Raw genomic sequence first — 24607 nt, forward strand, 5'->3', positions numbered from 1 at the left:
TTTTAAAGAAAAAATAAAGAGCCTTTGCCTAACTTTGCTAAGTAAAGGAAGTTTATCAGGGAAACAAGCATAGAGCCGGGCGAATATGAATACTTCCTTTACCTCCTTTTCTTTCCTTACTGTCCTCTTATTCTCATACATATCCCGCAAAAACTTGTCAACTTTACCTTGTATGAATACCTTACCTACCTTACCCTACCTATGAATACCTTGTATGATTGAACTACAGTCCCTGTTCAGGCCATATCCCAGGGGTGCGGTTGTTGCCGTATGTGAACACCCCCCCCTCCCCCAAAAAAAAAAAAATTGTGTGCGATTTGCAAAAAAGTAACAAAAATAAGCATAAAAAGACTTTTGATACGTTTTGTAAAAGTTTGTTTTTTGAACAACTGACCCCCCTCCCCAAAAAAATAACCCCATCCCCCCATAAAAATCTTGGATGCACCCTTTGTCCCAGTAGTTCACGGGCATGACTTTACCAACTAAGCTGTTACAAGGTGATTTATTTTGGATATTTGAATATTACATGAAAATGGATACGGGAGTTAAGTAGTTCGTCATTAAGAAAAAACAACTGATGTTTTGAAACATTAGCAAGCATGATCACAGAACTAAGTGTATAGCCTATATACCTAAACAGTTTTTTTTATTTGCCGCAAATTTCGATATTTTGCTAAAAGAAAATTATGATTATACATTTTCTAGTGGTAAAGCTCTTTCGACACGCGGCATTGGTCCTTGACTCGCTGATACAGGATTTAAGTAGTTCGAATCTGAGAAAAAAAACTGCTGATTTTGTTTAATATTACCGAGCAAAACCATAAAGCTAAGTGTAGCTTAGGCACCACCTAAACGCAAATTTTGCCTTCTTTTAATTTACTGCATTTTGACATTTTGAAAAAAATTAGACCTAACAAATTCTTTGGAAAATCTTTCTTGTGACATGGGGGATTAAACCTCGATCCTGGTTGTTGGGGCTCCACCCCTGTTTCTTTTTCTTTCAGATAAATGACCTGTTTTCCTTCTAATTACATTTGCTTAGATTTGCCTATATATAATTTTCAATGACAATTTAAAAGTCTCGTTGCTAAGCTATAGTGGTTTTGCAATAAGTAAGCTTTGAACTAAATTCTATTTTTGGACTTCCTGGTTTGGAGTCATTGAAAGGTAAATCTAGGAGACTACACTTCGGTTTGTATGAAGATTGAGAGGATTGGATGGGCCAAGCGAAGGTCCACCGTTTTGAAAAGTTATATAAAAAATATTATTTTGATTTAGTCGGCACCTTGACTCCATTCAGGGAGATGTATTTATTTGGGATTATTGTGATCTTTTTGGTAGAATACAAGTATGGTATCTTCTAAAAACTGTGTACTAGTTTTCGTAACCCAGGCAGGGTAGGAATAGAGCTACGAGGTACCGTCATTTTTATATTGACAGGGGGGTTTGTTACCTCCAAGGAGAGAGTTAGATATTTTTTAGCCGTAACCCAAGGTGGGTACATATGGTTTTAGAAATTGGCCATTTGACTACTCGATGGTATTATCATACCCTGAGACAGGGTATACTGTAAATAGGGTAGTACCAAACCTAATCTTTGCAGAACCAGTGTGGTAGTCACGGGCATCACATTATAATTTCGGGCCGGGGCTTTCCCCTCCAGTAAGTGGTGACACCCGTATAGTACCACGCCAGTGGCGTTGTAGCTTACCACTATAATACTGGTGGCGTTGTGGCCTACCGGTATAACACTGGTAACTAAAAATACCACGAACATTGGTGGTAGCAACAAAAGGTCCTATCAGTAAACCTGATATTAAAAGAATTCCGTGTTTTCGAAGAGACAAGTAATTTAGCCTACAAGAGTAGCCTATTGTGATTACATATAAAGAGAAAAGAAAATACGTAATCAATTAATAGAATTATGAAGATCTATTATCGGCTGTGCCTTGTGAGATCATAATAGAAAAATTTACGAATCAATATATCGCGCAACTAATTAGTGTGAAAAAATATAAGGCTAATTGACGCGCAGCAATTTTTCGCGAGTGACCGGAAGTTACATGGATAAAAGAATTTTCATTTAGACTGAAGAGGTAACTTAAGTTAATGAAATTTTGAAATTATGTCGGACAGAGATGAGATTAACTCAAGACCGAGAAGGGCGAGTGAAGCCCATAGAAAAAAGTAGGAAAATAGAAAGAAAGGCAAATATGGAGGCCTTTGAGGGAGAGCACCGAGAATATAAGGAAAAAATGCAGGCTGAGAAAGATGAAATTAGAAAGAATAGAAAAGAGGACGAAAGCGCTAGAGTAGCCTATAAAGAAAGAGACAATGCGGATAGAGAACGAACAGATTCAGAAAATGAACTAAGAAGAAATAATGACAGACGGAATCAAAGTAGTCCGAGAAGAAGGAGCAGTGTTGAATCGAAATCCAGCAGGAGCTCGCGAAAAAGCACTCAAATAGATATGACACAACAACTATTAAATTTAATGGAGAAAGAAAGAGAGAGAGAGAGAGATAGACAGGAAAGAGAGAAAGATAGAATAGCAAGAGACAAAAGAGAGAATATCTTGAGGACGAAAAGAAGAGGCAGATAGGGAGGATAGAAGAGAACTAATGAAAATAATTGCAGGGAAAAATTTTCAAACGTATAAGAGAACCGCATGGGTTAGAAAAATATACAACTTCGCTGACTACGAGGGAAGGGTGACCGGCCCATAAAACAAATTGGGAGGCTACGCCGCCCTGTCGGAAAAAGGAAATACTTGATACTCGTGTTCAAAATGTTGATAATCCACAAAAATTGGATGCGGAAGTAAACAGACCACATAATTTTGAAAATAAGACACACAAAAATTATTTTTCTGGAAAATTTCCAGAAGATGGAAAAATTGAGAACACCTTTAACGAGTGCGAGACGACGAAAAAAATTTGCCGAAATGAAACACAGATTGTACCAGAGAAAAAGGAGAAGAAATTTATTGTACGCGCTTTTTCTCGCAAAGTTCGGGAAATTTTAGTACAATATGAAAAACCAAATGTCGGAATTCAGTTCCCATTTGATGACGAAATATTTGTTTCTTTTGTAAGAATAAAGAAGACTAAAAGAGAGAAAAAAGATATTAAACGGAGCTACAATGAAGAAATGCAGTCAAAGATGGTGGACACTGGAGTCCAAATCAGACTTAACGATGATTTATTATTTTACGCGAATGACAAAATTGAGAAAAGTAGAGATGAAAAGAGGAGTGTAAAAAAGAGACAAAATTTGGAGATTCAGTCTGTAGTGGCGAAAAATAAAAAAATGTTGGATGGGCTGTGCCTTGATAACATAAATAACAGGGAGAAAAATAAAATGTTGGATGGGCTGTGCCTTGATAACTTAAATAATAGGAGGGAAAAAGAGGTCAAAGACCCATGGGGAATAAAACAAGATGGTTACAAAATAGAGATGAAGGACCATAACGAGCTGGGGGAAAGTTACGGGGTATTAAATGTCGAGTTGGATTGGATAAACTTGGAAAGGAATCTGAGATTGGTATTATAAACCCAAAAGATATGTCGGTCCTTTATGAGGAGGAGGAATCCCTTGAGGAGGATCCCCTGCGGGATGTCGCGAAAGATAGCCCTTTCCCTCAATGCACAACTGGCGGACAAGGTGTATCCCTTTACCGAGGTTTTGCCTCTCTAATCTGGAGTCCTTAGGGGATACCCTCTCCCAGTCACTTCACATTTCACCCAAACCTTTGTCCAGTAAACCTATTCATAGTTTTTACTCTTCATGGGAACCGACAATTATTTCTGGCAAATTGTATTCAGTGGGAAACTGTATCTAAGTTTCATCTTTAATTAGCATCAACGCATATTCTGCATTTAATTATCCCAGGGGAGGGAACCCAGAAAAAGGGCGATTCATGGTTCGCTAAACATTTTACTTCATTCCCAGTACCCTTATCGTTTTCACAGGCCTTTGCATGTTCGGCCTTAGATTATTTCAAATTATGCCAAGGGGCAATTTACTTTTTTATTGAAATATGGGGTTGTTTCCACAGATGGAAATTAAGAGGCTAGTGCAGCCAATTTTTCATGATGGCTGGCATCATCATATGTGCCAGAAACTGATTCTCTGCTCCTCTAAAATGTAAATTCGTAAGAGTGAGAAATTTTTTGTTTTTGATTGTGCTGCGCACAATCATTGTTTACGAATCTTGGGGACTTCAACTTTCAAAACCTAATGCGGATGCTATACGATTTAGACCATGCTGGTCCTACAGTAGAGACGTGTCGATGACGACCGATCCAGAGCCAAGCGATGGAAGTAGTAGCACAGACACTGGTGGAAGAGAGAAGTCAAATGGATTTTGTAAAGTTGAAGTTATGTGTTTATGTTTGTATGGGTGGACCAAGGTAGCGCGTGGGCGGTCATTTATCTTCCGGGGGGGGGTGAGGGGGCTCCACCCCTGTTTCTTTTTCTTTCAGATAAATGACCTGTTTTCGTTCTAATTACATTTGCGTAGATTTGCCTATATATAATTTTCAATGACAATTTAAAAGTCTCGTTGCTAAGCTATAGTGGTTTTGCAATAAGTAAGCTTTGAACAAAATTCTATTTTGGACTTCCTGGTTTGGAGTCATTGAAAGATAAAGCTAAGAGAGTAGAATTGGGTTTGAATAGGGATTGAGATGATTGGCTTGGACAAGCGAAGGTCCACCCTTATGAACAGGTATGTAGAAAATATTATGTTGATTTAGTCTGAGCTTAGACCCCATTCGGGGAGATATATTTTTGTGGGATTATTGTGATTTTTTTGGTAGAATACAAGCATGGTATCTTCTAAAAACTGTGTACTACTTTTCGTAACCCAGGGAGGGTGGGAATAGAGTTACAAGGTACCGTCATTATTATATTGACAGGGGGTTTGTTACCTCCAAGGAGAGAGTTAGAGATTTTCTAGCCGTAACCCAAGGCGGGTACACTTGGCTTTAGAAATTGGCCATTTGACCACTCGATCGCGTTATCATACCCTGGGAAAGGGTATACTGTAAATAGAGTAGTACCAAACCCGATATTTGCAGAACCGGTGTGGTAGACGCAGGCATCACATTATAATTTGGGGCCGGGTCTTTCCCCTCCAATAAGTGGCCCCTGGCACCCGTATGTTACCACGCCAGTGGCGTTGTAGCTTACCACTATAACACTGGTGGCGTTGTGGCCTACCGGTATAACACTGGTAACTAATTACCACGAACACTGGTGATTCCCAGACCTTGCGTTAACGACTCCGCTGCCACAAGGTAACACCTTCAGATATTTAGATGATACTTGAAATATACATGGAAGATAGCAGCCCTTGTTAAACCTGCAGACCATATTACATACCTGGGCCTTCCAATTGGCACATGTATAGGCCACACACGTCGTTTGCTGATTTCTCACAATGAGTGTAAAAATAACATTACTTACGCTGTAATCGTAAAAAGCAAACTAAGTTGCAACTGCTAGATTATAGCATTCGTTTCCAACGCCATAGCTCTTCTGTATCTGCTTTGCATTGCTCCTTTCTTGAAATTCTTTTGAGTTAAGGACAAAAAACACCTATGAACAATACTTCTTCAGATTTGCTAAATATCTTCAACATTTCTTGCCCCCTTGGACAAGAAACCATAAAATTATTCATTTGTATAAGCTTGCTGACCCTAATATTAGCATTAATAAACCTCTATCCCGTTTTCAAACTAAGTTTAATCATCCATGGTCACCAATTTGTTCGCAATAGTTTTTTTGTACTAATGTCATGTATTTAATGAATTTTTTTCTCTCTCTATTTTTTTTGTCATTTTAGTGATTATTCCGTATATGTACCTTTTTTTTGACGGGTAATATAAAATAATAATAATAATAACAATATTAGTATTAATAAATCTCTCTCCCGTTTTAAAAGAAACTTTTATCATCCTTTTGTTAGCATCATTGTTCGTATTAATGTAATGAAGAGTTTTTTTTTTGTCATGTATTTGAATTTTCAGTGTGTGTTTGTGTCCTTCTTTTTTTCTTCTTTTTTTTAGTGATTACTCCGTCTACTGTACCTTTTGTACCTTTTTTTGAAGGGCAATAAATGAATAATGATAATAATACTAATAATAATATTACACAGGAAAAAGCTTTCGACTTTTTTTTTTAACAAAAACCTAGTAACTAATAGTAAAGAGCGACATTAAAACTTAAAACGAACTGAAAATTATCCTAAATAAAAGGGTTGGGGGAGGGATATACAGAGATTCTTTTTATGTATATATTGCAAAAAAATCCCACTTTTTATAGTTTTGATTACTATTAGCACGAAACGCTGTTTACAGTTTGCTATTACAAACTATTTGATATGATTAATTCTAAAATTGACCGTCAGGTTGTAGGATTTCTATTCTCATTGACGATATAAGTGCATCAATTTGATTGGTATTGACAATCCTAAAACCGGATCAAGAGAACTACCAGTTTGCCCCCCCGCTGAAATTTAGTGCCTTCAAAAATCTTGTAAAAATTAAGATAGGCCTACATAATTCGAGTATCCACATAAACAGACAAGTTTTCTTTAGTATACCTTTGCCTTTTTGGTACTATGTAGATTATTTTTTTATTTTTACTTGGTCATTTCGTTTGACTTTGGAAAAATGGTTTCTACTTTGATCCCTCCCCCCCCCTCGAGGATTTTGACGAAATCACGCCCTTGCTCATAAGGGGTAAAGAGGAAAGTGGGACATACAGAAGGTTAGAAAAGAGAAAATAGGCAATAAGAAGAAGAAGAAGCTACATGCGATTTGGATTATAAAATTTCTAACACAAGCATGTAATTATTAATTGCCAAGGTCAGAGATTTATCCTGGATAAAATCAAAAAGAGAAGTTTGTCGAATTATAACACTCTGGACAAGCCATTAGACCACGAACAACGAGCGAATCATTACTCAATTTATTATGCAGGATGTGTTAAAAAAAAATTACAAAATTACCACTCACTCAACCATCGAAGTCTATCTCATCGTTTTGTTTTTAAGAATGATTCAGTCGCTATGATAATAGAAGAATAAGGAAAAAAGGGTATTATAAATTATTATTACTAGACATGTAAAGCACTACTGACGCTCCAATAAAACTTTAAAGAAAAATTTTTTCCCAACGGAAAGCAACAATGCGTAATCAGAGTCTCTTCGTGTGTGTTATCAGAATTTCCCGAGCAAAATGAGTATAAAGCTCAACTTCTAGAATTGATGTCAACCATTACATATATATATATATATATATATATATATATATATATATATATATATATATATATATATATATATATATATATATATATATATATATATATATATATATATATATATATATATATATATATATATATATATATATATATATATATATATATATATATATATATATATATATATATATATATATATATATATATAATATATATATATATATATATATATATATATATATATATATATATATATATATATATAATGTTTCTTGCAGTAAAATATAACTCAAGTGTATGTAAGGATTACATTAACAAATGTAAATCCAAATGCGAGTATTTTCTGTGACTTCCGACACATTACTGCACATATTTCACAATCTCAACTAGAATTTTTTTCCTGATATTGTGAATAATTTTCGTCTTGTCAACATTCCCTCAACTTGGAAAAAGACAATACAACTTTGGAAGCCAGTTCAAAGCTTTATTAGTTAGGCATGTAGATTCCTCTACAAGATAATTAGAAACAAGTAGAGACCGGGGCAGGTCCTAGTTGAGGCAATTATTTTGTTAGTGAATCTAGTAAGTAAATAAGCTGATAAATTTACTGAATCTAGCTACTAGATTCTAACTACTAGTACAGGCAAACTAGAGTTTGACCCCCAACAAATTGCAATAGAAATTATTTTTACACCATGTTGTAGAGAAAAAAAAGTTTAACAACATATCCAAAGTTGCACATTCTAGGTCGACGCAAAACTATTTTTTTTGCTTTTCGTGTCAATTTTTTCAGTTTTTCTAAAAAATATGAACTATCGGTAAATGTTCGTTTTTCTGTATATGCAGTACCGTCCTGATGTAAAATGAAAAGCTGAGCCCGAAAATGAAGGTAAATTTTATATACAAAGTACCAGAAAAAGTTTTATAATCATCAATATGTGATTTTACCCTTCTCATCGCTGCGACCTCTTTTTCACCATACTATCAGAAGGGCAACTGTTCTGACATAAAATGATAAGCTGAGCCTAAAAATAAATTAACCTGATGTAATTTCTACTAAAAAGCCCATTTCATATTCATCAATTTGCACTTTTTGATTTTCGTTTGACATGTTTCTTTTAGCAATTATTGTCCACCAATTTGTCGATTGTTGGTAAAAACAAATTGCAACAGAAACGATTTTTACACCATGTTGTAGAGGAAAAAAACTGAACAACATATCCAAAGTTGCCCATTCTAGCTCGACGCAAAACTAGTTTTTTTTTTTGCGTATCGTGTTAGTTTTCTCACTTTCCTAGCAAAAAAAAAAAAAAAAAGTTCCGGTAATTTTTCATTTTTCTTGAAATGAATTATTATTCCGCCGTAAAAACACGAGATGAATGGGAAAATGGAGCCAACTTTGGTGTACGGTATATAAAAACTTTTATAATCATCAATAGGAGATTTTTACGCTTCTCGTCGTCGTGACCCCCATTTTTTTTACCAGACCATCTTTTGCTGGCTAAATTGTCAGTTTTGAGATCTAATAATTACTTAACCTGAATCTGATCGTCGCTGGCTCCATCACCTGATGGGTCGGCCTAAAAAAGCAATTGCAAGTTGTTTATTAAAACATTAAAAACATTAGAAAGGAAAATCATTTATTAAACTAGTTTTTAGAGGCTAACATTTAGTATCCCTCTTATAACTAACTACTGCCAACATAATGAATTATCTTCACAACTGATAAAATTGTCATAACAACCGCGTGAACATTTGAGAAAAAAAATTGAACTCTGACTATATTCAAAACTTGTTCTTTTGATTTAGATATTTAAGCTTCGACGTTCTCCTCATCGTTATAGCTTTTGAGTCTTGGAGAGTTAGAACGTGCTGTCCCCTTGCACGTTTTACGCGCTGCAGTGCAAGCTAAACCGTTTTTAAAGTAGCTACATCTCCTTGAGCTATATTCCAGTTGACAGGAGCACACTTTACGATTTTCAGAAACAGATGAGGGGCTGGTAGGACGTCAGTAGTCAATGGATATAAGAAGTCATCTTTATTTTTCAACCCCATTCCTCGGCTTTAAGTTCAGAATCAGGATCTCCACTCCATATCTGAACTTGGTAGAAAAACCTGTAACTGGGTAAATTAGCCACATCAGAAATTGGTGGTAACTGTTCTGGGTGGACGAACATGCTAGCAGTAGTCACCTTCTTTTTAAAAACTTCCCTGTTGAGTTCATTCAGATTCCACCTTTTGATGAGCCATATATCATGAGCAGAGCATTTTCTCCAGAAACCCTTACTTCCTCCATCGAAGCTGACTTTAGCATGAAAACTGCAGCTGATGTGAGAAAATCGGCATCTGCAATTAGCTTCTTCAGAGCAAGGCCTTTTCCCACACTGTGAATCCATGAAGTAGAGTCACAGCCTAAGATGGCGTGAGCAAAAAGAATCAGATGGCATGTCTCTTGGCCAAGCTTCTCTTTCAATTTGTGAATATCCCATATTTGGGGAGCTTTGTTCGACTTTGGCTCAGGTGCAATGAATAGTTTCCTGCTTGATAGGTCACCATGATAACACAATAGAACCAAAAGTTCAGTATCATCTCCAATGACGGAAAGTTTCGTAATACCAGAAAAAACCAAATGAAGCAGGCACAACTGGGACATCTGTTTTCTCTGGTGCCTGGACTACGACGAAGCGCTTAGATCAGAGATAAAAAACCGACCCCGGCTTTTTATTTTTTATTGTGCAAGAACTTGTCATTTTTTATCCTCAGCTGTATATCTGATATGAAGAAGATCTCACGGCTGATTATACGGCTTCTCTTTGACTGGGGCATATCCTTTATGGTAGCTCCGCAATCCTAGCCGTCAAACACAATAGTGGCAGACGGATACTTTTGGGTCACGTAAGTAGCATAATGGTCAAGGATTTCGGAGTGTCGTTCGTTTTTGCCCCATGGAATTCTGTGCAGAAGAGCTCCACCGTCGATGATATATCGAATGCCTTGGGGAAGGGGAGTAGAGCGCTACTCAAGATTGAATGTCTGTGCTGTAGCCTCGCCAAACTCTGGCCTTGTCGGAGACCGGAGCATGCAGGGACGTTCAAAAAGTGATACCAGGTAGGAACACATTTCGTGTTGAAAGTGCTTAGATTCCGTGAGATTGAGCCTCTTTGTTAGCGTGATAAACCTCTGAAAAGCAAGGGTGGGGTCCAGTCTTTTGCAATCTTAATCTGGACTCTGCTTTGCAGTAATTTGAACTGTTTTTGTCGAAATACCAAATTAGCGATCAGCTTTCCAAATATGGATACAATAATTATTAGAACTAAATCGATAGCAAAATCAATGTTGGCAGATTCGTAGGCTGTCAGACCGTTGGCTATGATTCGTGAGGGCTGAGCTCATCATTTTATGTCAGAATAGTTGCCTTCGGATAGTATGGTGAAAAAGAGGCCACAACGATGAGAAGGGTAAAATCACCTATTGATGATTATGAACCTTTTTCTTGTTCATTGTACATCAAATTTGCTTTCATTTCCGGGCTCAGCTCTCCATTTTACATCAGGATGGTACTTCATATACAGAAAAACGAACATTTACCGATAGTTCATTTTTTTTTATAAAGATTCTATTTAAAAACTACTTACATAATTTCATGTGCTATTAAAAAAAGCTCACACTGCAGCTACTTATTTTAATTCTAAATATTGTTTAAAGATTGACTCAGTCGCTAAATTCATAGAATTATAACAACAAAATAAACATTAAAATAGTAATTGCTCTGGTTTATACGTTAGATTTTAAGTTTTCACACTATGCTTTTCATAGTAAACCCAAATCAAAATAAAGTATCAAAATTAAAGCTCTTAAACGTAAAAGGCTTTCGCTTGATTCAGTATAGAAGCTTTTCCTTTATTCAGTCTAGGAGCTGGCTATGAGAATCTTAAATTCCTAGAGATGAGACATCCGAAATACACCCTATTAAAATTTGTTTGCAGAATAAGACGGCATTTCTCCAAAAATCTATGTCCACAAGGCACTAAACATAAAACTGACCAAATTCTAGTTCAGTATCTCAAATTAGCTCAATTGGGGGCTAACCACTCTCCCACCTGGCGTGCATCTCAGAGCGCCACGCTTTTGAAAGTTTCCACCGAGTCACACTCGGTAAACTTCGTTGCCACATATAGCACACTTCCTTCACGCGTGGCTCTTGCCATCTGCATACACGATTACTGGAAGTGGGTAAAGCCTTCCAGTTAGCCCTACTTTTCCTCACCCCCAACACTGACGGCACAACTTTCAACATTAGTCCCACCAAGATCAGAGATAAGTCTTGTCCATAAATATTACAAAAGTGACATTTTTTTTTTAACAAAAAAAGTTTTATTATCATTATCTGTTGCCAACTGTAAAAAACAAAAACAGAAATTTGTACTTACGATGATAGCAAGGATATAGGCGTAGTCATCCAAACTAATCCACAAGTTGGCCTGAAATTGGCTTGACTCAACTGAAATGATTTTTTTCAATACTGTCATTTAATGCCCTTTAGAAAGCTAGGTGGTGATACTGGTACAAAAGTATGTTTCATCCATTTTGTAAGGCATCTTGTCCTCTCAACGTGTATTAGCCTTTAAATTATAAGTAACAGCTCTCCCTTGACTATATTTGTTTGTTTCATTGCTCGTAAGAGGTGCTTAGGATAGCTTAATTTATACTTGGGCTATCAAACAGTTCGTGGTAACGAACTGTAAGTAAGGAGCAACCCGGCTCAACCGGAACTCTAAAAAATGGAGTTTTGATAACAATAGATACATCAAAAGAATCGGATTTTTATGCTGATTTCAAATATAAAAGTTTGACAAGTTTGATCTAACCCATCAAAAGTTACGCGCCTGAGAAAATTTGCCTTATTTAAAAAAAAGGGAGAAAAAAACCCTAAAAGTCATAGAACTTAATGAAAATCACACCATCAGATTCAGCGTATCAGAGAACCCTACTATAGAAGTTTTGAAGCTCCTTTCTGCAAAAATGTGGAATTTTGTATTTTTTGCCAGTAGAAAGATCACGAATGCATGTTTGTTTTTTTTTTCCCAGGGGTAATTGTATCGATCCAGTAGCCATAGAATATCGTGAGAGGGCTCATTTGAACGGAAATTAAAAGTTCTAGTGCCCTTTTTAAGGGACCAAACAAATTGGAGGGCAACTTGGCCCCCTCCCACGCTCATTTTTCTCCCGAAGTCACCAATCATAATTTTGAGATAGCCATTTTGTTCAACATAGTCGAAAATCTAATAGATATGTATTTGAGGATAACTTAATGCCACACAGTTCCCGGAGGAAGGGCTGCAAGTTATGAACTTTGGCCATTGTTTACATATAGTATTGGTTAATGGGAAATATACAGACGATTTCAGGAGGGATTTTTTCTTTTGGGGGAGGGGGCTGTCGGGGAGGATCTTACCATGGAAGATGTTTTCTTGGGGGAAGGGACATTTCTATGGAGGGGTGCTGGATTTCCCAGCATTATTTAAAAAACGATCAGAAATTAAATTTAAAAAAACAAGTTTTTTCAACTGAAAGTAAGGACCAATATCAAAAGGTAAAATGAAAAGATATTATTACGTATATGATGGGGTTCGCCCCCTAGTCAATACCTCGCTGTTTACGCTAAAGTTTTTTTTTTAGTACTTTCAAAAGATGTATCTATTCTAATTAACCGGCCTTTGTGATTCAGGGTTTTCGGATTCGAACTTTAGCGTAAAGAGAGAGGTATTGACTAAGGGGGCGAACTCTATAATATACGTAATAAAAACGTACGAATATAGAAGTTCGTTACGTAAGTTAATTCGTAAGTTACGTCAGAACAAAATTTCGAGAAAGCCATTTAGCCAAAGAAAAAAGTAAAATTAATATGCAAATTTCATTTTAAGTATTCATGTATGGTAAGCCAAAATCAAAGCTGCACTAATTCAAAAACGTTCAGAAATTAAATAAAAAAAAACAGGTTTTTTTAACTGAAAGTAAGGAGCGATATTAAAACTTAAAACGAACAGAAATTATTCCGTATATGAAAGAGGCGGTCCCTTCCTCAACGCCTCGCTCTTTACGCTAAAGTTTGACTCTGTCTCACAACTTTATTTTTTAAAACAATAAAAACTTTAGCGTAAAGAGCGAGGCGTTGAGGAGGGGACCGCGCCTTTCACATACGGAATAATTTCTGTTCGTTTTCAATTTTAATGTTGCTCCTTACTTTCAGTTGAAAAAGCTTGTTTTTTTTTATTTAATAAAAATTGGAGCCTAACATTAAAACAATTCTTGTAAAAATATACTGGTACTTCTTCCCGAAAATGATGTTGATCCTTTTAAAATTAAGGCTGGAAGACGTATCGTGATAACTTGGAAGTTCGGAGAATATGAACTCCTTAAGTAAAACAAGAACAAAAAAAGAATTTGGTAAAAAAAAAATTGTTTGGATCCTCGAATTGGCCGCCTACTCTGGACTGCGACGAATGCTTCCTTGCAGGCATTACAGATCACTCTTCTGTTATTTATATTATCCTTCATTTTCTTTACAGGTTCTTTTAGTTGATGAAATACGTCCACGACTTGGTGTTCTTCGTGCATTATCTTCAGTTTTCAAGCGTGGACGAAGAGAAGACTTAATAATTCTAAGTGAACCATTATTTAGGTCCTTGTCAAAGTATAATCTAATGGCATCGACAGAAATAATGTTGAGGAAGCTTTATCTTAAGCTAGTACAAAGAATTGGTAATAATTTTTTATTAATTTCTGAACATTCGTAAAAATAGCAATAAATTTTGAGAAAAAACATGGCGGAAAAGTTAAGCGAATTTTACAATATTTGAAATTATGTACACCATTGAATTATCATCACCATAGAGTTAAGTTCCTGTGTTATGAGTAATATTAAGGTTCATTGTGGCTGGGCTAGATGGAACCTCTTCTAGTTTTTATTAAAAAGAAATTAAACCTCATTATGAAATACTCTGCCTCTGGAGCTAAGAATTCATAATTTTTTGTTTTCTGTTAAATCTACTTTAAAATTTATTATTATTATTATTAATATTATCATTATGTATTTATTTTTATTAGTTGCTTCTTATCTGTAATTATTATTTTACTGTTCATCGTGGTATGTCAATGGGACAGATTATTTATGAGATGTGAGTGTTTAGTGCATCATGTGTGTTTTGGCCTCTCGAAGTGCTAGCCAATGTGAGACCAAAATCAATTTTGATTTATTATTTTTCTTTGGTCATTCACATTCATGGAATGGCTGGTGGCGAGTACCAAATCAGTAGCTTTGGTAAATATCTTCTAATTCTCCTCAATGAAAATTTTTTATTGAGAGTGCCACTCTTTTGTATTGTATTTTCGTTCATGTGCAACTTGTACAAGGATAAAATGTTTATACTGTTTATTTGTGTTGGGTCTTTTCTCAGTAAACGATGGGAGGCGGGGCTGTCTTTCCATTATACAGAGTAAAGGAAAAGCTACCTAAGTAAAACAAGTTGGAACGTTCTGAAAGCTTGAGAATATATTTCTGATGAGGCTAATGCCCTATAATAGAATTTAAAAATGACCACTGAACTTCAAAGCTAAAAAATGGAAAAATGTACGAATTACAAGACGTAAAAAAGAGAATGAAAAAATAATAAAATTAAAGACTAAACTCTTATTAGAGGTGAAATTATTTTATAGTCAAAGTATCAAAAGAAATATTAAATTAAACGAATGAAGATCTCATTTTAACTTTCATAAATGGAAGAGCTCTTCTTTTCTTTAGTTTTGAGCACGCCCAATGGTAATGACCTATAAAACCATAATCCTGGTTATATAAAATGATAAGAAAACATTTGTTGCACTCTATCAAGAACCGTTAAGACATATATTAATTTAGTTTGCGTTGTTGCACTTCTTTGGAAAGGAAGAGAGAACCAGCAAGAAAGAAAAAAGACAGTTACTAGTGTAACTATGTAAAGTTCTTTTTTACTATCGTTTCTGCTAAATAACAATGCTAGCAATAATACAGAGTAGACCAAAAGTGTGGTTACGGTCACACCATTATCTGTTTGCACTATCATTATACTCATTATATATATATATATATATATATATATATATATATATATATATATATATATATATATATATATATATATATATATATATATATATATATATATATATATATATATATATATATATATATATATATATATATATATATATATATATATATATATATATATATTCTCTTGTGCTTTGTAACAACTGCCAACATCAAAATCATCATTGTGATGCCAAATGGATAAGTTGAAATCAGAACCTTACCGTTAACAACTGATGCACGGTCTTTTGGAGAACGACCCATGTCTCCGGGTGCATTGTTGTGAACCGGCGTGCATTCACTTCATTAATGAGAAACCAGACCTTCTAGATAATATAATCTGGTCTGATGAAGCTTGTTTCAAGTTCTTGGGACACGTGAACGTGCATAACTGTGTCTACTGGAGTGATAAGAATTCACATTTCAGCGTTGAGCCCAAATGAACCAGCCTGGTACTACGACATGGGTGCATTGTCCTTTGAAGATGCTGTATGACCAGTATTTTGACGGAACTATTACTGGAGACAATTATTTGGAAATGCTTTGTGACATGGTAGTACCGCAACTCGGAACCAAAACTAACTTTGAGGAACTATATTTTCAGCAAGATTAACTGTCCTCCATATTGTCGGTGGATAGTAAGAATGTGTCTTGCCTTTTTATGGCATTAGTTTGGAAGGTGGAGCAGATCACGCTCATCTGACCTGACATCCATGCATTCCTTTCTCTGGGATGTAGTCTTGAACAAGGTCCATGAGAGAATTCTGCCACACAGTGAATGAACTGAAATATTATATTTCTGATGCTTTATATTAAGATTATAAAGATTGGAGTTTGTATCTAACTGCGTGCGAGAGTGTTCTGGGTAAACTTGAGGGTTGGTACTAGACTGAAAGTGTACACCTTGAGGGATCAATTATTTAATTAAACGTCTAAATTTTTAACACAGAATAAGTGTAAATTGTAACTGTAACCCCACTTTCGGCCCACCATGTCTGTAAGGTGGGTCTTTCAAATTTTAGAAGCTCCAATAAATTAAGAAATACTTTTTTTTATATATTTAACCTATTAACAACAGTTGAAGGGAAATATTTGTTTCTGCTGTGAAGTGAATGAAGGCTAGATAACTACTATACTTAATTCTCTTTATGCAATCAACTTCACTTACCAAGCTATTTGTACTCTAATATTGTCAATAACAGTCGGTGCTGTAGAGACATGGGAAATGATTCCTTACAAACGTTAAAGTTCACTCATTTGTTACCTATGGTATTCTTTATTTTTATCTTATGTATTTAATGATTGCATTTAAAATGTGTTATCAGGGATCAGGCCTTTGTATTTTTATAATTTACCCTGCAGTTTAATATTTTATATAATTTAACCTGTGTTTTATTGTACATAGTGGCTCAATATCATGAGTAAAGTTGCCGCCAGTTTTAACTAAGAAGTTGCTGGAAGTGCTCTGAGGGCTGATTGGCGCCGAGTAAAAAAAAAAAAAAAAAAGAAACGAACAAATTTTTCTGGTTCCCATTTAAAGTAATAAGTGATACGTTTTGTTTAAACTCGAAACTTGATGGCAATATTGTCTCTAATTTTTCAGAACCCTCGAGCAGAGCAATGTGTCGTTATAAATATAGGCCAGTGCTTAGCAACTTTTGGGGCTCTGTAGATACGTCGTGGAATCCTAGCACACTGGCCGGAAGCCCCATTATTTCAGTTACTTATCTTATTTGATCCAGATGCACATTTTCATATGCAAATAAAACATAACCTAATATCTGCATTCTCAATTTTGGCTGTACATTTCAATTTTTTACATTTCTCTTGATAAAGCTGTAGATGGATATAATGAAGCGCTAGTCTATGCATTTCCGGTATATTTGTTTATTGGTTATCACTGCTTACACATTTATTTATCGGTACCGCATTGGTTATACATTTGTTTACCGCATTTGTTGTACATTTCCGGTATATTTGTTTATCGGTATATTTGTTTATTTGTTTATTGGTATATTTGTTTATTGGGGAGATGAATATAATGAAGCGCTAGTCTATACATTTCTGGTATGTTTGTTTATTGTTTATAATTATGTATCTTTAACACTATGTACAGTTTGAGTATGAAGTCTTCAAAGGGAGTCAAGAAAGTGAATTTGTAGCTAGTGTGTATTTATTTGAGGGTTTGGGGGTACTTGTTGTTTGTTTGTTTGGTACTTATTGCTTGGCCCTGCAAAAAAAGTTGATTGGAGGGTAATAATCCTCCCTAATTCCAGTATTTATTGTTTTAAATATTAAGTTTGTCTTAAAGGTTTGTGTGCATTGAAGTCTCGTGTGGCCAAGTGGCGTTACCAAAGAGGAAGTAGGTCTCTAGCTATAAATTTGTTAAGTGAAGGTACATCCCAAGGAAAAGAAATTGTAGATGAAGACATTGAGGAAGATTCGACTGTTCCAGAACTGCTTGAAGAAGTTGTAGACTCTCTATTAAATGGGTTAAGAGATTGCGATACGGTTGTAAGGTACTTATTTTTTTTTTTTAATCTTGAATTTGAATCGTTTAAATCAAACATGCAATTAGATTTGTTGCTTGAGACAATTTTAATTAGTTCTAGTGTGTTTCAACAATTCCTTAAAATTCGATTAGGAAAATTGAAAGGAACCTGTACATACCGACTATTATAACTTTTAAGATTGCCAACTTCTTGTGAGTCATTGATATAAAAAAATTATTGCCAACTAATGCAGAAAAGAGTTGTTGCATATTCGGATGTTACCAAATTATGTACTCGAAAGCTGTTAGTTATTATATAGCTTGTATCTTTAGATTTTCTTTCACTTATCCTGAGTTCTTTCTTGTGTTTGTGCCTGTGTTCTTTTGTTCCCGTGAACTGGTGCAAATAGTGTCTATGTTTGCACCAGTTTTCGGTCCTGTGTTTGTACCTGTCTTTGTTGCTGTATTTCTTCGCTCTTTGGTTCCTGTATCTTTTCCTGTTTCCGTTCCTGTGTTTGTTCCTTTGCTCCTTCCTTTCTGCGTTGCTTTGTTTGTGTGTTTGTTCATGTATTCCTGCGTCTGTTTTGTTCATGTGTTTCATCCTATGATCGATCCTCTTTTCTTAGCCTCAAAAGGTTTTCACAATCGATTGTTAGCAGTGTTGTCATGAAAAGTGCAGCTGATAGTTCAGTTGTATCATTATCATTATTGAAAAATACGGAAAATTGTTTTTTTTTTCTGTGAATTGCAGTGATCTGTCTTTATTTTTATTTTGATGCAAATTTAATTTGTCTATAAATTTCGTCCCCAAACATTATGCTGTGATAGTTATTAGGTATAAAAAACTTAAAACTTTTCATCTTGTGTCCTTTATTTCTGTTTTAATGGAAATAAATTCCATTTCTATTGTTTGCTTTATTTCATTTTCCATTTAAGGTGCTGCTTTAATCTTTTAATCTTATGTTTCATTCTATTTTCGTTCCTCGTTTCGCTGGAATTTAATATTTTTCCTTTGCTCGTTTTCCTGTATTTTTTTGTTTGTTTTGTTCTTGTCTTTGATCCTGCGTTCGTTAATGTTTTCTTTCCTGTTGTTCTTCCTTCCAGTGTTGCTTCGTTCTTGTGCTCCTATTTGTTCCCCTTTTTCCCCTTTAACATTTCTGTGTCCCTTTTTTATTTTCAAAATCCATGTGTGCTATATCATCCTGTATAATCTACATCATCTCTTGATCAAGGGAAGAAAGATTTTTTTTTTCATTTTGTATGCCCATTTATGAATAAAAGGTGTATTTGTAAAAGACCTGAGACACCGCCAAAAATACAGTTTCTCTTCAAGCTGGAAGCTTAGTACTTGTGTTCCTTTGCTCCTTCAATCCTGTGTTCCTGTATCTCTTCTTGTTTTGTTCCTGTGTTTGACCGTGTTTTTCTTGATGTTTTTGTTCCTATGCTCATTCCCCTCTGTGCTGCTTCGTTCTCGTGCTCCTATATTTGTACCTATTTTGTTCCCGTGGATACTTCTGTATCCTTTTTTTTTGTGTCTCCAGAATCCATCCGTGCTACATCGTCTTGAACCACATATATCATCTGTATTGTATTTTGCTTAAGGGAATAAAGAGTTTTTTTTTTTTTTTTATGTAAGACTATTTATAAAAGACCCTCGATTGATGGCACTTTGATGATCTATCACTCAAAAACTTCTTGTTACAAACCTCTCTTCCTTTCTACCGAGCTTAAAGCGTTTTTGCTACATTGTCGAAATGTAAACTGTCCAGTTTTATTTTCAACTGTTACAGGAAAGTTCCTCCCAAATTCTCGTCCCTGAGTCTACCAACAGTATAACTTCCTGGTTGGCAGTGGCCTTCCTGAATTTAATATTTAGATTAACTATAAATGCTAGTAGATGGCGATCTTTACTTTTAATATCAATAACAACACTCCTATGTACCTTATATGAAGTCTGCCAGTCTTCGATTTACAATAACATAATCCGAGTTTAGCCAAGTTTAGCCGTTTTACCATCATGCCAGTACCATGTTAACTAATGAGCCATTTTACGATAAAATGAAAAAAAAACATTCTTTTTTCAGATGAAAGTAAAGAGTGAAATTAAAACTTCAACAATAATACCGTAAACGAGGGTGGCTGCCCCCTTATCAAGCTCTTGCTTCTTATGCTAAATTTTTATAATGTTTTTTAAAGATGGTTTTTGTTTCAATTCAACAGTGGCCTAATGAAAATGAATAAGCCCAAGATCTTATAAAAAATATTTCATAACAATGTGTTACGTATTTTTGTGTTTTTAGGTGGTCAAGTGCAAAAGGGATTGGTCGTATAGCCAATCGATTACAAAAACATTTCGTTGATGACATATTAAGTTCTATTCTGGATCTTTTCACTGTCACAGAGGCAGATTCTGCTTGGCATGGTGGGTGCCTCGCACTAGCAGAATTAGGTAAGCTTGTGTCATAACGGAATTTGGCTAATGGGTACACATGTGCTCGTGTAAATATGTTTAATTGTATTCTGGGGAGGGGTTTAATTGCCTTTCGGGAATTTAAATGCTGTAATAACTGGACCTGTTTTGTACTTTTCAAAGGGAACTGCCTGTGAATTGAAGGTAAGATGAATGTGTTTTATGAAGAGCCTATTTTTTGGCATCCGTTCCCCTTTTATTCACACATCCATTAATTCGCAAAATGCTTGACTGGCATTAAATAAATTTATTTCTGGCCTTCAATAATTTAACAATAGCATTGATTAAATTTCAGGTATTACGGGAGGATTTAGTATGAAAGTGAACAGAGTGACTTTGAAACACTGTGAGTGCAATATGCTAAATTGTTCGTAAGGTAATTGATTGTTCTTAATTGTAAGCTCAATTGAATGTTAGTGAAAGTTTGTAACTGATAACAAAGGGCTCAAACGTAGAGTTTAACTTTAGATCTATTTGGGTTTAACTGTTATGCTGTAGAACGGAATTCAGCTTTGAGAATTCATATTTTGAGCGTTCAATTTTTGAACTGTGTTGACTCTAACATTGAACCTTCGTGTGTAGATGTTAGAATACAATTTGTTGTCTCAATTTTCGGAAGAAAAAAAAGCAAGCGAATTTAATTCCCATTTTGAATGAAATTTCTGGAAGCAGCTTCTTGACAGCTATTTGTGCAGATATTTTGTCAAAAAGAGATTAAATACAGGTCTAGTAATGTATTTAAGTCAAATATGACCGTTCAACAAATAAAATTGCTTGGCTAGAATTCTTCTAACATGTAAAAAAATATAAAGCAAAGAATAACATGACGTAAAATCATTTACTTTCTGTAAAACGACATCCCTTAAAATAACATTTTGCCTATGATCACTTGACCTTTCAATTTGTAGAAGTTAGATGAAGCATTATTTTGGTTTGTTCATCTTCCATTGTGGGGATGCATTCTGTATGTTCGAACTACGAACCGAATCTTGGAACTATGTTTTAAACTGCGTCATCTCCCCTCCCTCTGGAGTGTTACTATTAGTTTTTATGCAAACTGGTTTTAGATGCACTTATTTGAAAACTATAAGATTTTTTTTCAATTAATTCTATGTATGTGAAAGCTAATTATAGGTTGAAAAACAAGTTAGCCCCAGCTACAATAAACCCATACATACAAGAATATATAGACCCTAATTATTGAAAAAATTATAAATACAAATCTTCTCTATTGAACCGTTGTGTCTTAATGTATACTTTCCAATTATAGGAAGGCGAGGTCTTTTATTACCAGAGAGGCTATTAGAGGTGATACCGCTACTCTTGAAAGCTTTGACTTATGATGAACTTCGTGGAAGCTACTCTGTTGGAAGGAATATTAGAGATGCTGCTTGTTATGTCTGCTGGTCTTTTGCTAGAGCCTATGACCCAGCAGTTTTAGCACCTTTTTTAGATGATTTGGCTCGTGGTTTACTCATTACTGCAGTATTTGATAGAGAGGTATGCATTTACTTAGTTTATTTACTTTTGAATTTACTGAAGGTTTTTTCCTTGTTAAACATGCGATTTTAGGACAAGCCTACTGCTATTGCACGGAAAAGACAAGATACCTATATAATTGCCTTCATTAATTTCAGCCATATCCACTCACTGAACCAAATTCTTGATATTACCTAGACCCTTTCAGAACCATCTAGACTTGTCTAAAACACTATAAAATTTTTCATTTTTAGCTTTTTGATTGCTAGATCCTATATATAAAAGCTACAAATTGCAAGAACAACTTATTGGAGTTGCCAATTGATTTTGGAAGCATTGAAATATACATCAGTCCTTCACTTATTGTCGTAAATACTGAAAAAATAAACTTTTTGTGGCCGAATGAAGTCTACTGAAGTATGCTCGTTTTTATTTTGTTTAATGTTTTTGTTTATTCTTTCATGTCTGGAAAATGTTTCAGAAATTTTTACTTAAGAAACTTCTACTAATCAATTGCGTTGTTAAGCATGCCCTTTTAACACATCTTCCTCCATACAATTTTTTGTTTCTGGGTAACTCTTGGATTTAATCTAAAACGAACCCATCATCATAATCATTGAACCGGACCGGTTTTTTTACTGCCAAATTAAAGCTATAATTTTTTGTTTATGGGTAACTCTTGGATTTAATCTAAAACGAACCGATCATCATAATCATTGAACCAAATTTTGACAGTTTTTCTTCCCCGTTTCAAGATTTTATTGTTTAGTTTGTGTTTATTATTCTGCTTGTATTGCCTCTATCCATGAATGCTGTTAACATTGTAATGCATGGTTCAGTCAGTAATTTTTTGGTCTTTCTTAATGTAGTTTTTTTTTTTTTTTTTGAACAATCCTAGTATAGCATCCCAATGTGAATGTCTGATGACGATCTTCTTCCTTTTCTGCTTTCTATTGATTTCGCCTGTAATTTTTCTTAATTTTTAAAAAGGCGGGTAAAACTCTACAGACAACTAGTCTGGAAAATGTTCTCAAATAAGCCTTACAAAACAAATTTTGTGGTAGCATTTGTAGCACAAAAATGAGAACCGGTCAAATAAAAATGAATATAGTGTTAAAATGAGAGTAGCTAGGTATTAGTAAACACTTTTCTTGTTGCAAACTTGTTCTCACCATTATGATCGACGTGTGTGTCTATAATATCACCTTAGGTCTAGAGTTTCTTCAGTTTTTCAATTGCTGCTTTCGGGGCGGGGGGAGAATTGATCTAGACACCCTCATTATCTAGCCAATAAATAAAAGTTCAAATACGGATAAAATCCTTTTAATAGACAGTGTTTCACAAACAGTGATAGAAATTCACACAAAATACTAGATATTTCGGTCACATATGCAGTGACCGTCTTCAGTAGTAAATCAGTGATGACGGTCACTGCATATGTGACCGAAATATCTGGTATTTTTTTGTGAATTTCTATCACTGTTTGTGAAACACTGTCTATTAAAAGGATTTTATCCTTATTTGAATTTTTATTTATCGGCATGTAAAGGCAGTGTGGTCTCCGAAATTATCTACGTCATTATCTAGCGTCTTTGTATTTCTAGTAACTACCTGAAAATAATTGGCGTTAATTAGAAATAATAATGGTCAAGAATTATAAATTGAAAATTTACTGAACTCCATGCCTAAAAGTTATTTTGAACTATCTAGTTATTATCGTATTTATAATAATGGTATAGGGAGAAGTCACTTGATGAGTGATTTTCAAAAAAATTGAAAGAAACGAACGATTTCAACATTGATTTTCCTGAAACACTAAGTTTTCCTGTAGGTATTTTGTTCCAGAATATGAGATTCTGTTTTGGCCAGTTTTTTTCAGAACGTAATGATTCTTCTCATCTCTGCTGTCCAACTCACCTATAAAACAACGGTTTTTTATATACCCTTGTTTCAATCCTAAAATTAGGGATATTACCTTCAAATCTGCGAATTTTACAATGTCTGTTATATTGAACTTTTCCATGATAAATTTAAAAGTTTCATAAGGCTCTTTCATGATTAAGGGTCTACTTAATGATATAGAGGGAAGTTAATTGCCGTTATGCAGAAGAATAGCCTATAAACTTAATGTCGAACCATTGATAAACAAGTGCCACTCTTTTGCTATATACTCTGTACCCAAAACACTCATTACGTCTTCAACATTATAAAAAAAATACCAGCTGATCATCTTGTGAAAAAGGAATCTTTTTCTGTTCATCTCGATTGCAAAAGTAGCACACTTTTGCTTTTAGTTGTGGTAAGTTCCATTCGTTAAATCAAACAGTTCGTGGTAACGAACTGTAAGTAAGGAGCGACCCGGCTCAATGGTAACCGAAACTCTAGAAAACGGTATTTTGATACAAATAGATACATCAAAAGAATCATATTTTAATGCTGATTTCAAACTTATAAGTTTCATCAAGTTTAATCCTACCCATCAAAGTTACTAGCCTGAGAAAATTTGGCTGATTTTTGAAAAAAAGGGGAAAGACCCCCTAAAAGTTATAGAACCTTAATGAAAATCACACCATCATATTCCGCGTGTCAGAGAACCCTACTGTAGAGGTTTCAAGCTCCTATCTACAAAAATGTGGAATTGTGCGTGTTTATTTGTTTTTTTTTGTTTTGTTTTTTTTGTTTTTTTTTTCCAGGGGTGATCGTATCGACCCAGTGGTCCTAGAATATCGTGGGAGGGCTCATTGGAATGGAAATTAAAAGTTCTAGTCC

General features: G+C 34.8%; 1 protein-coding gene across 1 annotated transcript in view; it reads left to right on the plus strand.

Moving 5' to 3' along the window:
- Tbcd (tubulin folding cofactor D) overlaps positions 1-24607 on the plus strand; it is a 90210-nt gene that overhangs the window by 34820 nt on the left and 30783 nt on the right. The window contains exons 4-7 of the mRNA XM_089096810.1: positions 13843-14035; positions 17710-17917; positions 20190-20338; positions 21630-21859. Coding sequence (XP_088952936.1) covers positions 13843-14035; positions 17710-17917; positions 20190-20338; positions 21630-21859 — 780 coding nt within the window. The remainder of the gene's footprint in view (positions 1-13842; positions 14036-17709; positions 17918-20189; positions 20339-21629; positions 21860-24607) is intronic.

This window comes from Artemia sp. Qi Xiang Cuo, chromosome 11 (genome assembly GCF_049724085.1).
Source record: "Artemia sp. Qi Xiang Cuo chromosome 11, ASM4972408v1, whole genome shotgun sequence".
NCBI lineage: Eukaryota > Metazoa > Arthropoda > Branchiopoda > Anostraca > Artemiidae > Artemia > Artemia sp. Qi Xiang Cuo.